General features: G+C 31.3%; 1 protein-coding gene across 1 annotated transcript; it reads right to left on the reverse strand.

Annotated features, from left to right (window-relative positions):
• Window positions 1-218: 218 nt before the first annotated feature.
• Window positions 219-14,480, reverse strand: LOC143056487 (uncharacterized). Its single transcript, XM_076229564.1, has 9 exons — window positions 14,326-14,480; window positions 10,120-10,198; window positions 9,191-9,279; window positions 7,916-8,011; window positions 7,519-7,677; window positions 7,076-7,157; window positions 5,775-5,863; window positions 2,876-2,959; window positions 219-2,414 (listed from the first exon to the last, which is right to left on the reverse strand). The coding sequence occupies exons 1-9, from the start codon at window positions 14,461-14,463 to the stop codon at window positions 1,275-1,277; spliced, it is 1,956 nt and encodes a 651-aa protein (XP_076085679.1). The 5' UTR covers window positions 14,464-14,480; the 3' UTR covers window positions 219-1,274.
• Between the last annotated feature and the right edge of the window lie 685 nt (window positions 14,481-15,165).

Raw genomic sequence — 15,165 nt, forward strand, 5'->3', positions numbered from 1 at the left:
TTTTGTTAACTTAACTATTTTAATTATAACTGGTATCAGTATTTATGTGTTAAATTATAAAACTGTTTATGCTAAATATAACATATACAAAAATTCAGACAATAGTTATTTCTTAATATTTATTAGAAAGTTTAACATGTCAAACAAACCAAAATGTCACAAATTCCAAAGAAATGAAAGACCCAGTATGTACATCATAAACAGTTTTTAAAGCTTCGTTTGCTTCTACATTAAATATAATGTATATTTTTGTTCTCAATTAAATATCAATTGCTTAATTACAAACAGGTACTATTATACTGCTAAGTAATAGATTAGTGAGCATACAATTCCCAGTCACACATTTTGATCAAAATGCATTAATAACAAGAACTATCTTTAAAAAAGATATCCGACGTATTTAAATTTGAGTATATGTTTCAAACTATCACTTCGATAACCTTCAGAAGCACAAAGATACCATTTAAATAACGTTTTCTCTGTTTGTTTTCAGTATTCTCGGTCCTCGTATCTTTCTGTTTACATTCACAAAAACCCTGCGGAAATCTCACATGCGTAGGTGCGTTCTAAAAGTCTAAAAGTCATGTACGTTCGTGCAACAAAGTTTACATTAAAAATTATATAATTGTCCCGAATAAACAGCTGTCACGGATGCAAAGAGCTATTGGAGAAACAATTATTTTAATAAAAATATAAATCTTTGTAAGATCTAGTTCAAATATTTATAGTTTTTCACTTGCTTTCCATCACGATATAATTAACGAGACGTTTTTTCAAACACACCCAAATTACCCACCATGACAGCATTTTGTCCAATCACAGAAAGGATTTTCGAGCATGCGTATTCTGTTGCCATATATAAGCGTCCTTAAGTTCATAGGGCACAAACCGAAATTATACCGACTACGTCGGAAAAACATATAATCCAAAATAGTATAGTAAAAATATCGAATGTATGTTTTTACATGCTTAAATGCTTTAATTATAAATGATTCACAGTAAAACAGTTTGTCCCCAAGATCAAGTTTTTAAAACTTGTTTAAATCTTCATCTAAAATATTTGCATGGCAAAAATCAAATGCATAAGCAATAAATGACATATACTAAACAAACATTAGACGAATTATTTTTCCTTTATGTAAACTATCTTTATTGTACATTATTATAAGCAAACTTTTTATGTTTGAAATTATTTGTATTTTCAAGTTAATAAGACTGTACAATCATCAACAGATAAGAACTGGTTTTCAAAGGCTCAATTACTAGAATCTATTTCACCACCAACCACCAACCGATGTCTTTGCGTCACCATGAACTGACAATAATTTGTTCGTTAGACTATTGCATAAGCAATTACTTGTTCTTGTTTCATCCATTTTTAACTGCTCTAACTCTGTACTGAAACTAGGCTCTTCATCAGAATCCCACATTTCCCATGAGTCTTTTATATTGTGAGACTCGAAGGACTGTTCTTTATCTGTTCTGTTGATCTCGTTTCCATTGCATTTTTCAACACTAATTTCTTCTTTCAAATTTGAAATATCACGCGAATCCAAGCTTATGCAAGTTCCTTTGTTATCATCACAGGCTGGCCGAGTATCAGAATTCAACCCAGAATTTAAACCTTTAACTTGTATGGCTGCCTCGATATATTTACCTAGACAATTGTCCTGCATTTTTGCTTTTGTCAGTTTTGTTGGTCCGTGATCTGTTTCAACAAATTTATTTTTCACTTTTACTTTTCTCTTTTTATTTTTGGAGCAACTGGTTTTTACTTCACATTGTGTATGCAAAGCGAATGAAGGATCCGATTGAACAGCGCTATCAACAATGTGCATTGGCAAATTAGTATATGTAGGTTGCCTTGACCTTATATCAGATTCTGAGCATAAAGAATTCTGTCCTTCCTGACTTCTTGGCATTTGCTCCTCTATGAACGTACTTTCGCTATCTTCCTTGCCTCTGTTTCTATCTTTTCTTCTCAAGTCTATTTCTTTTTCTACTGTACTGTATGCACCCGTCTCTACAGTATTACATCCATCCGTCTCTTCAGTTCTATATTCAGCATTATCTTCTGTATTATATTCATCCTTCTCTTCAGTTCTAAATCTGTCCTGCCATGCTGTTCTATATTCATCAATCTCTCCAGTCATATATCCTTCCTTCTCTATCATGTCTATTGTATTACTTCTTTCATTCTCTACTGTACTATATTCATCTTTCTCTTCCGTTTTATACCAATTCTTCTCTTCAGTTCTATATCCGTCCTTCTCTACTGTACGTATACTATATCCATCACTCTCATCAGTTCTATATCCATCATTCTCTTCTGAACTATATCCATCCTTCTCTGCAGTTTTATATATATCCGTTTCTTTTCTACTATATTCGTCCTTCCTTTTAAAATTGATACTCTACAAGGACATAAATTTCAATTATGATTACAATCTTGACATGCCTTCATCTATCTCAATTACAAAGTCGAATATTGATGTATAATTCATTGAAAAGAGCCAGGATTTAGACAAGATGCTCAGAGCTTGTAGATCAACGCTATCTAATTTGGACTACTTATAAGCTGTGACCTTGTACTTTACCTACAAGTTGAAAAAGTTCTTTCTGTTCATACTAAAAATATTCATCTACATAAGTTTCATTTCGATCCACCATAGAAAATTCAAACAGTCATCAAGGGACCAAATTTTTCAAGTTTAGTACTTGTTATCCTGAACTATAATCTATTATCCCAAAATAATTAATCTTGGTCTCCGTCTTTAAATGTTCCATTGATAAACATGTTAAGGTGTAAAGAATATGACGTAATGTTATTTAAATATATAAACAAATATTTAACATGTTTAACTATCATGCTTACCTTAGTTTTATCCAGTTTGTATTTCAACAAACATTTAGCATAATCTATGGCTTCTGGTGGACCAATTATTGTCAAAATTACATCCTAAAATTACAATTTTGATATATTGGAAAAACTACTAATTATCAGCATTTTTCAGATTCTTAATATTAATACATGTAGTATGACATGATTTCATTAAAACCATTGCAGTTTCTTACTTAAATTGCAATACCCTTTCTTTTAAATTTCGCTTGTAAAGAATTCAAGATAACATAAAAGCAATGAAAAAATTCAAAACACTGATGGAAATGATTTGAAGATTTTGGCGTATAATTGCAGCTATGGTACTGGAAAAAGAAAACTTGATATATCAGCTTTGAATATAGTTTTTTAGTAATAAAAAGTCGTCAGCAAGTAAAATATTTCAAGGTTTGCACAGAAACCTTTGTCTCGCCTTTGATTGTTTGTCAGTTTTAAGGTGTAAGGAAGGATTATTGCACAACATGACTCAATGTATTAGTAAAATACAAACAAGAGGCTATAAAGAGCCTGTGTCGCTTTATTTATTATGTCTGTTTTGTTCGCGCATCGTTGTAAATATAACGGAATTTGATGAGACTGTCGTACAAGTAAGAGGTTAAGCGCTATAAAACCAGGTTCAATCCCCATTTTTCTTCATTTGAAAATGCCTGTACCAAGTCAGAATTATGACAGTTGTCCATTCGTTTTTTATGTGTTTTGTCATTTGATTTTGCCATGTGATTAGGGACTTTCCGATTGAATTTTCCTCGGAGTTCAGTATTTTTGCGATTTTACTTTTTTTGTTCTCCTGTATCTTCGAGAATAGCAATTTTGTGGGGAAAATCGTCATAAAAGAAATTACTGACGGTTTCAATCATGTTGAAATATTTGTAGATCTTAAAATTGAGAATGGAAATGGGGAATGTGCCAAAGAGACAACAACCCGACCATAGAAAAAAAACAACAGCAGAAGGTCACCAACAGAAGTCTTGTTCTGCTGATAGTTTTGGCTTTTTAAAGATTATATCTACATTTGTATCTAATGCACTTTCAGGATAACCGACACAAACTCAAAATGATAAAAACATCTTTAAAGGAAAATAACTTCAATAGCAATTCGACAAAAGATTTCTGCCATACTTGATAATTTTATATCTTGAATTGTTGATCATTTGGGCTTTTTAAAGTTTCTTTTCGTATATTACAGTTTTTAGAATATTAGGCAAAAACGCAATACACATGTTTAAACGCTTAATTGAAGAGCATAGACTCCAATATAGAGTTGTCAATTTATTTCCGCAATGTAGATCTGGTCTAGTTTATAGTTTTCTTTAAAAAAATTAATATGATAGTTTTTAAAAAAGAAAACAAAAATTAACAAATATGAAAAAAATTTACATTTTAGGGTCATAATTGCTATAAAAAAATTATTGACTTAAATAACCAGACGGTAGATCTAAACTTGTGGGTGGTAAAGTTTTGTTACATTTGGCTTAATAGTTTTAAAGGAGGTTATATTTTTGTAGTAAAGGTTAAAGAATGAAGACGACGTAAGACTGACACCAAGTAATGGACAAAGCTCATTTAGTCTTGCAGCAATCTAGTGTGCTGAAAAAAGTAAATGCCTGAGTTCCTGCTTACTAATGGTACCAACGCTGTACTACTTATGTAAACCGTAAGGTTAGTTGATGAGTAATGAATTTTGAAAACGCATCGGATATTAAATCATGTTCACAAGTTTCAAAAAGATCTACTGAATACACATTTTATAAGTATTATGGTCATCTTCACAAATTGTCTGACCAAAACAATGATGATGTGTCTCAGCTCATCGGCGACATGATTCTATCGATAAAAACTGTCTAATCTATATGTGTATGCCCCACCTACGATAGTGGAGGGGCATTATGTTTTCTGGTCTGTGGGTTTGTTCGTCCGTTCGGCTGTTCGTTCGTCCGTTCGTCCACCTGTCCCGCATTAGGTTAAAGTTTTTTGTTAAGGACGTTTCTGGTGAAGTTGAAGTCAAATCAACTTGACAGTTAGTACGCATGTTCCATATAATAGGGTCTTTCTCATTATAATGCTAAACTAGAGAATAAACCCCAATTTTACGGTCCGCTGAACATAGAAAATGATAGTGCAAGTCGGGCATCCGAATTCTATGGACACGTTTTTTTTATCGATTGTGATACAGATCAGATGAAAGGATGATTGTTCAATATGCCTCTGAGTATCATAGACAGAGCATTTTATCTGCAATAATAAATAAGAGTACTGAATTCCAAAGTATAGAGACCACAAATTCCTGTTCAACTTTGGAACAAAATGTTAACCCGACACATGATGGATGAACATTGAAACTAAAAACTGTATGCCTACCCCTTTCTATTAAAGACAGGGCATTACACTTAATATATCAATCATTACTTTGGAACGTGTGCTAAATATTGCTGATGTGATTTTCTTAAAATAAACTTTATGAAAGTGCAAAGGGAGTTGGAGGTCCTTACAGCATTAGGCAGGCAGAATTTCTTAATCCCCACTCTAATTATTGGTATGATACAAAAGCGAAAAAAAGCAGTTCAGTAGGAATATATGATTATAAACATTGTAAAGCTTCAAAATAGATAAAAGTTCTGGAAAATATTTATTTCAGGACACTCAATGCACATACAGTTCTTTCAAATGTTTGTGCAAAATTGTTTGTATTCCAATAAATCATAATCCATGTAAGGCCATGTACTGGTAGTGTTAAGGGTCAACTGATCATTTTTCAGTTGTAACAAATCGAAATGGGATAATGCTTACAAACTTAACTTGCTTGTTTTCGTATATTTTGCAGTAGCACATATAGCATGTTTCTTTGTATGATATAAACTTATCATGAAAATCTTACATTATTTTTTTTATGTTTAGTTATTGTTCTTATTATGGTTTCATTTATCACTTCTTCGATAGCTTGTTCAAACTTTCCAATAACTGGACCTAAAAACAAATAATAGATGAATTATTCCTTCGAACAATATATGATATACAAGTGTTTTAAATATACTTGCTTAGTAGCCCTTTGTAAGTACTCCTGAAAAATATCATGACCATATGCAAGTAATTGCAGTAAAAATGAATTACAAATCCAAAACAATCAAATCCAATATTGGATTTAACCCTCTAATCGCGTACTCATTACTTTCAGTTAAATTTCAGTTGTCTTTTATTTTTATATATGTTAAAACAAACTGCAACCCATATCAGGTAGATTCATGGTATACCACCATCTTGGATTGTACGATCGCAGAACACAATCAGTCTAGTTATTTGCCCAAATCTGCAAATTTGTAGACAGATGTGCAATTTCATTGGTAAGACTGTTTTAATATGAAGAAAACTTGCTGATTTTTTTGCATTAATCAAAATATCTAAACAAATACCAAACATTTGTGGTTTAGAATCAATTTTGTTCAACTAAGCAATTTAAGGGAAGATAACTCTTTTAGTAAAGAAATTATACTGGAATAATAGGGAAATTTTTTATTTTTCACTTGTAGCAAGAAAACAAGTTTGGTGACACCATTTTTTCTTTTTATTTTCTTCAAACATATTATAAAACCTATCTTCTTACAATTTATTTAAAAATTCTGTCTCGTAGATTTATTTTTATACACAGAAATGTGCTTTTTCATGATCATTCTAAACAAATTAAGGCAATATTCAACGACTCACAACTTGAAAAATAGCACGGTGACCCAAACTTATTATAATATTTTTGAAAAGATCATAGTAAAGTTTTCATTATAGCGATATATAAGAAAGTTCTATCTCAAGAAACTTATACCTATGATCTACCTTAATATGAAAATACATATGTAATAACAATTCAAATGAAGCGCTACAAATATACTTTCCCTACAATTTTGTCCTTAAGCACACATAAAACAAAACAATAAAATAAACAATACAATACAAACAACACAATCTAATGTAAATATAAACCAACAAACACAGACAAACCATTGATGACAATAACTAAAGGGAATAAAGTAAAACATCACATTAATTTGAAACAAATCAAATCCTTGCATGGATATTACTACATGAATTGTAGCATTTGTTTCATTCACATTTATTCAAGAAAGCCAGATATAGTAGTCTGTTATTTCATTTACTTTTAAATAATTTTTAATACCTGAAAATGTTTACCTGCTATATAATGTTTTGGTACTCTATAAGCATGTTGACTCAATTCCAATATAGATCTAGCTTTTTTAACAGCTTCTAATGTCTAAAAACAAATACAAAGCTTCAGAGCAGATGACTGACAGACTACATAATACTTTAAGTTAATATGAAAAAATCAATTGGCCACATTTGGACCAGGACTTTTGAAAATTAATTTTAATGCTGACTTAGTAACATTTTGTTGTCCACAGAAGGTACAAATCATAATAATCAATCTTGATTGTTTTTCCATTCTTAAAAATTGCAGTAACAAATGCACACAAATAATTACTAAATTTAGATTTTTTTTTAAACAAAAATAATTCTAAAAAAAATGGATCTTATAGAAATATTAGGCATATTCAATGGTCCAAGTCAATTTGAATATAGTATCATTATTGAAATATAAAGACCCTTTTATTTACCTCACCAAGTATTCGAAATCTACAACCATCTTGCTGCTTCTCATATTTAACGGAGAATACTCCACTAATGCGTTTAGATTTTTTTATGTTGGCTCCTTTGGTACCAATGGTCAGTCCTATCAAGTCCAAAGGGACCATGAATGTTTCAGTAAAAAATGGCTACAAAAAAAAATCAATTCATGCATCGTGAATGTAAAATTATGTTTTGCTTGTTCTGCTTTCTTTGAACTTTTTTTTTAAATATTAAAATGAACTATGCTTTTCAGTCAGTTATAAAGAAATCAAAAGTTACTGTCATCTTATCACCTTTGATCCATTCATCCAAAAATCATTAATAATAATTATGCTTTTATCCTGCCTTAGATCTTCCACTGACAAATTTTTTGAAACTATTTACCTCATCCGTGTTTAAAATCTCTTCCAGTTTATAGTTCAGCAAAAGTTTAGCATTTTCTATTCCTTCTGGTGGCCCAATAATATTTAAGATTACATCCTAAAATTATGATATGAAAAAAAATAAATATTAAATTATTCATATTTCTTAATTTCTTAATAGAATATTATCCATATACTATAATCTAAAAAAATGTATGCGATCTCTAGTTTATGTTACAGTGTCACCTTTCTTGAATTTTTGCAAATTAATACAGAGCTGTGCCATGAGAGGATGATACACCCGTCCCTTTTCTAAGAATAATGTTCCATAACAACTCTAAAAAAGTAAAGGGATGTTATTTCGATAGATTAGTCATTTAAGTTTCATGAAAACTGCTCCACGAACCATTGAGTTATCGTCTGAAAACTGAAGAAAAAAAATTCTTTTGATAGCATCCTATAATTTGAAAAAGTGAAATAAAAAAATAAAAAAGTAACTTACTTCATCGGGTAAAAATAATTCAACAATTCAGGAAACTGGAAAATCCCCCTTTTTTAATGAACAAAACCCCAAACGCGGAAACCACATATCGGAAATTTATAAAAATCTAAAATTGAGCTAATGCCAATAGATATAAACACTACAAACAACAAGTTGCAAAGCATGTTCGAGTTATTGTCTAACATTTTACAATGGACAGACAGATGGACAGAAAGAATGAGCTACATATATGTGACTTTAAATGAAAGGCTGTCCCATAAGTATTGAACTTCTTCTTTGTGGAGCAGGCCTCTGTTATTCTATTGGTACTGATTTTCTATGTTGTCTAAGTTTAATGGCATTTTTAGTATTTCCTCGAAAATATAAAACAATAAACATATAAGTTCGTCTTTAACAAGTAGAATAGATATTTATTCCTTTAATAAGTGAGATATTCACCTGACAAAATACAGTATTTTTTTTCCAAGTAGTTGCTGAAATATAAACATGAGGTCAAGGACACTAGACATATGGCAGATGGAAAATTCGTTTAAGGTATGAATTCGAAGTACCAAGGTCTTCTACCTTCAGAAATATAAAGCTTAAAACAAAAGGTTTACGCGGCCACATAATGATGGTAGTTTATTGTTTGTATTAAAAAAACATAAGACCACCAAAGGCCTAAAACTGGTAGTTATAAAGGCCCAAGTGTTCATTCATACGGTTGTAGCCATTAGGAATACGATGAGTTTTACTTGACATATACTTAAACTTCAGCAGTAACTCCTATTAGTATGATATGTTTTATAATCTTACATCATTTTCATTTAGTACACTAATTCTGTTCACCAAGGATTTATTTATCACTCCCTCAATAGCTTGTCCAAACTTTCCAATTACTTGACCTACAATAGGATAAAAAAAAAGCTGTTTTATTCCTTCACGTGTTACCCAAACACTTATACTACAGAAGCTGTTTGTCTGAATAAGTTTGATCATATGCTCGCCAACTTTGCAGTTTCTTTGGCCTTTTCCCTTTTTTCTATTTGAGAGGTACTAACACGTCTTTTGTAGAAATCCCTATCTTGCGTAAACAATTTCAAATCTGTTTTCATGGGGAGTTTTCAGGTACACGTTAATGGAATACTTTACCATTAGCTTGCAATTCTTCAAAGGAAAAGTAGGGGTTTCTACCATAATAAATTCCCGACATCCTCTAACATGTCTAAAGCCACATCACAGTTGAAGATTGAAGTCATTGGCAGCAGTCAATACTGCCAGGATATTTGAAATGTTTATTTCTTGTGATTTTAAGGAGTATTGCATTAGAATAAGAATAACAGTACTGCATTTGATAAGTTGCCACTGTCAATTTCGGATTTTACCATTGCAAATATTTATTTTACTGGCTCTACTCTACATCTCTTAAGTAAAACTATAATTGCAATTGTAAAATTCTCAATTGACAATGACAAATCATCAAATACAGAACATTTATTCTACGACATTTAACAACAGTTTATTAAAAGGTATCATAACATTTATTTTGAGGGATACAAAATATGTAAATATTGTGATAAATAATGCAGGTTTAACAAAATATCCACAGTGAATTTTGATAATTACCATTAAATACCAATAGTTACAAAGTACGTTGTTGCAAACTCACCATTATTACGAAATAAAATTGTCAAATTAAAATATTCTAATTAAGCCTTTACATTTCGAACATGTTAAAGGTTTACCTGCTAAATGTTTTGGTATTGTGTAATCCTCTTGTCTCAATTCCAAATTAGATCTGGCTTTTTTAATTGCTTCTGGCGACTGAAAGATAACAATTACAATTACATAAAAAAAAATCTTTCTCATTTCTGCATAGTTTTAGGTGCTTCTTATAAATTCTTTATTTTCAGCATTGAACATTCCTGATGAAAATAAATCCAGATAAAAACCGCTTGAGACACATACAGTATAGTGTGATATGTAATATTAAAAGGCTTAGTAGTAACAGAAGTCATTTTGATAAAAATAATACTTAAAGACCAACTAAGGTTCCTTCATGACATTGGCGAGAAAAAGTTATAAATTAGGCCAAAGAATATATAGTAATGTTTTACCTACAAGATAATTACTGTTCTTTTATCTGCCAGGAAGCAGGAAACAAGTAAATGGTTGTTCTGCCTTCTGGCATTAATCACAGGTATGTTCCGACCTAATACACATTCGCACCCTACAACTTCACACACGACACATACGCCCCCTCGATGGTTTGTTTGCAACCTTTTTTTCATTTTAATATATATATATACATGTATATATAAGTACATCTGAGTCAGTGACAACCCTACCACAGATGTATCCATCGGATCGCCATCAATGATGGTGATACATGGCTGTGTACATTATGTATATACAACTCGTCTAAACATCAACCCAACAATGTTAGATCTGTAAATTTGCGAAATTTGGTTCTTCCCTCGCCGGGATTCGAACCCATGCTACTGTGATATCGTGGCAGTGCAGGCGATTTGGTGTCACGATATCACAGTAGCATGGGTTCGAATCCCGGCGAGGGAAGAACCAAAAATTTGCGAAAGCAAATTTACAGATCTAACATTGTTGGGTTGATGTTTAGACGAGTTGTATATACATGTATATATATATATATATATATATACAGGTTGAAGAATTATGTTTTTAAATTGTTAATATCAAAATAGTAATATGTCCATGAATATAAATTCGTGATTTTTTTTTATTGAAATATTACTTTGTGGTGATTTTAATGATGAGCAAATATTAAATGTCAATTATTTAGGAATGCTATTATAATTGACTCATAAACCTAATGCAGGTTTTGACAAATATGATGTTATGGGTCTTTTGTAAACGAAACGTTTCGCACGTCTAGCGCAAATGCAAAATTTCAATTCTGGTATATATGATGACTTTATTGAGCACCCCATTTAGGCATTATTCTGTACCTTTATTCTTTCGGCATTATTCTCAGATTATTATTTCGTCAAAATTATTCATAAAACAAAACTTGTTTGTATTTTTTAGACGTCCTTTTATTTTCAAACAATAAAGATTCCTCAACGCAGAAATCACATAAAACCAAACATTATCAAAAAAAAACATTTAAAAAAAGAGGTAAATGGCTAGATGCACTCTGACAGACATGCATTACCTTGGAATCATTAAAACATAGTTCGATTTTTGCTTACAGTATCTGAGTAATGAAAAATGAACTCTAAATTTAAACACAATGAACTATGGAAATGATGTCAAGGTAAGATGAACCTTGCTAGACCCTAACCAGTCATTTAAAAATAGCTGACCTATTGCTAATAGTGTCTTAGAATTGACCATACAGGATGACTAATTTTTGACAATGAAAATCGGGTTCTGGTCAGATGAACCCTGCTAGACAAATATTTACGTCTTTTTTTTTTCTTTTTTTTTTCAAAGTAAATATCTTTTATTATATATCTGCTGCTTTAACAATTTACTCGGATTACAGCGTTAGCCCGAGTATCCCTGTAATTAGTTACTGAATTTCCAGGGAAAAGTTCAGTAAAGTATACTAAAGTATTAAAGTGTTAATTATATATATCACATACACATTCTTTTAAATACAGTGTATACATATCAACAATAAAATTTCATAGTATAAATCACGTGTTTACGGAACATCATTTTGCCTTCCGAATTTGTGTTCATCGTCCCGTGTTTACATCTTTGACCCAGTTAATTGTACTTGACCTTTTGTGCTGGATTAGTTACAAATCATTGTCCGAAAGCTAGTGCAAAAGGAAGCACATGTTTGTTGTGAAACATAAAACATATAGTTGGTTCATTGATAAAAGTAAACACGAAAACGAAACTTTGATTAATCGACCATGTTATAAGTTGAGAGCAGATAAACACTTCCAGCCTGGTATGGAAAAAAAACAAATACACCAAATAAAGTTGAACTTTTGCTTATAGAATCTTTGCAAGGGATTTGACTTAAACTTGATAAAAAATCTATGAAATGAGGTCAACGTCACTCATACTGTATAAAAAAGTCACCAGTGTCTTGATGAACCAGGGGATGTCAAAGAAAGTCTCATACATAGGAATGTAGGAATACCTTGTTGATAAATAGCAACATCACAAATAGTACACGATGGTCTTGAAGTATATACTCTGGGTGCTAATGTCGTTTATCATCTTAATAACGTGTTTAAGTTTATAAATATAATTGTTACTGTTTAGACTGTTTTTCGTGATATCCAATTGACTTGACTCTGTAGTTATACATCCCGTCCTTGTGTTGTTGTTCTATAACAATCTGTGTATCCTTGTCTTTCATTTTTGCTAATGTATGTACTGTCTATGTGCCTTTTTGTCTTCCTTATATACATATAACCTGACTCGATCTGTACTTATACATCCCATCAGTGTGCTAATGTAAAATGTTTGTTTTCTTGTTTTTCATTTTTGCTAAATAAATGTGATTTGTCTATATGGGTTTATGTGATTCATTGATACATATGACGTGGATCTGTACTCTTCATCCTGTCATTGTGTCATTGTGCTATGGTAAAAATAAATATTCTTGTCTTTCATTTTTGCAAATGTGCTTTGATTATATGCCTTTTGTGCTTCTTTGTTGCATATTTGTTGTGTATAGTGATTAAGATTATTGAATGATGTACCAATACTTTTGACAATTTCCCGATTATGTCTGTTTGTTTCGTTCACACGTCGCTGTCAATATAATGGAATTTGATGCGACTGTCATACAAATGAGAGGTTAAGCCAGCTATGAAACCAGGTTTGATCTATCTTTTTCTACGTAAGAAAATGCCTGTACTAAGTCAGGAATATTACAGTATCTTTGTGATTTTAGTGATTTTACTTTTCAAATGAACCCTGTCTGACAGACAAATAAACCTTGCTAGCAACTCATATAATATACCAAATATAGTTATCGGGCCTTTCTATTACTTATAATAAGTGATTATATCACACGAATAAAACACTATAATTATTTGTTCATGCATTAACTAAACCAAAAGTATATGGTTCAGGACATTAGACATATGACAGAAGAAAACTTTGTAAGATAAGGCACCTGCAAAAAATTCCTGCATACAAGATGTGAAGCATCCATGTCTTCTAAATCTAAAACAAAAAGCTTACACACATAGTTAACGACCATCAGATAGTAACCATTTTATATGCATCGCAGGCAAGACAAACTCTAAAGAACCTGTGTCGCTCAACTTAGTCTATATGCATATTCCGCACAGCCCCTCTCCCGTCTTTGGATTCATTACCACCAAACTCAATCTCAGCATTCCCTTCGTCATATCGCACCTTGTAGAGAGATCTATACCCATGATACACTTAAACACAAGTTATTGTCTGAAACCAGAAAAATGCTTGCTTTTGACCCCATTTTGTCCCTAATAACTGTACGTTTGCGGCTCCCAAAAACCAATTTCAGCCTTCCCTTCGTGATATGAAACATGTGGTACAAATTCAGAGAGAACTATACACTAACACAAGTTATGGTCCGGAAACTGCAAAATGTTTGTTTTAGCCCCGTTTTGGCACCTAATTCCAAAACCATTTGTTTCTTAACCCCTAAATTAAATCCAAACCTTCCTTTGCGGTTTTGAACCTTCTGGTAAAACTTCATAGAGATCCATACACCTTTAACTTAAACAACGACGCCAACCACCAAGACAACATAGCATTATATGTATGTCTACAGTTCATGCCATACATTATATTGATCTCACCGACTACGTACCATATTCTGCAACGGAGAGATTATTAATGGAATTAAATCTGATACTTTCTAAACATGGTGAGAATTAAAATGAAATATTTACATATGTTTATTGTTTCACCTGAATTATATATATATACTGAAATAAAATCATGTGGTTTCATACCTCACCAAATACTGTGAAACTGTATCCACCTGCCTTTTTCTTTTTCTGAACATCAACCACTCCCTTAATCTGTCTAGATTTTTTTATGTTTGCTCCTTCTGTTCCAATGGCCAATCCTACCAGGTCTACAGGGACCATGAATGATTCTCTATAAACTGCCTATAAAACATATAATAAAATATCCATAAATGAACTTTGTGCATTGCGTACAATTAAAGTAACATCATTGATTGTTCTGCTTTCCTTGAATCCACATCATAATACTTTAACATCTATATCAAAACTAAATACAACAACAATAACAGCTCTCAAAAACAAGCAAAATTTCTAAAGAAAAATCGACACGAAGACAACAGCAACATAAGGATATTCAATGTCCAAAGTTATTCAAATCCTAAAAATCTCTTTTCTCAAAGTAACAAATTGGAAATTCTGTGAATGTGTTTATTAATATAGACACTGTTTCCTTTGTTGACCATGTTGACCAAATTCATTCAAACTATATGTACTTTTTTTTTTAAACTTAAGAATTTGTTTTCTGAAAGTTAATGTTTATGATTTATTTTTTAACATGTAAAATTCACAACCTACCTTGGTATCCATTTTCGTAATTCTACGGTTGGAAGGTAATGGTTCACTTTTAATAATAATATCTATAAATTATTTTAAAACCAAACAAGGTTTAAAAAAGACATAAAAATCAATATGTTATCAGTGGTTGAATATTTGTCTAATGAAAGAATCGATTACATGCGAGTCATATGTTTTCAAATGTGAAAATTAATGTTAATGTAAAGAACATATTAATCACTATGTAACGATGTTATTTGTGTATTTATA

The sequence above is a fragment of the Mytilus galloprovincialis genome, chromosome 13, assembly GCF_965363235.1.
Source record: "Mytilus galloprovincialis chromosome 13, xbMytGall1.hap1.1, whole genome shotgun sequence".
Taxonomy (NCBI): Eukaryota; Metazoa; Mollusca; class Bivalvia; order Mytilida; family Mytilidae; genus Mytilus; species Mytilus galloprovincialis.

What these genes read in the sequence shown, in the direction of transcription:
- LOC143056487 (XM_076229564.1), bottom strand. Translation starts at nt 14,463, where the DNA reads ATGGTCCCTGTAGACCTGGTAGGATTGGCCATTGGAACAGAAGGAGCA. An exon ending in GATTTCGAATACTTGGTGAG is followed by an intron (nt 7,158 to 7,518) that starts GTAAATAAAAGG and finishes ATTTGTTTTTAG; the next exon opens with ACATTAGAAGCTGTTAAAAA. An exon ending in ACAAACTGGATAAAACTAAG is followed by an intron (nt 2,415 to 2,875) that starts GTAAGCATGATA and finishes ATGTCCTTGTAG; the next exon opens with AGTATCAATTTTAAAAGGAA.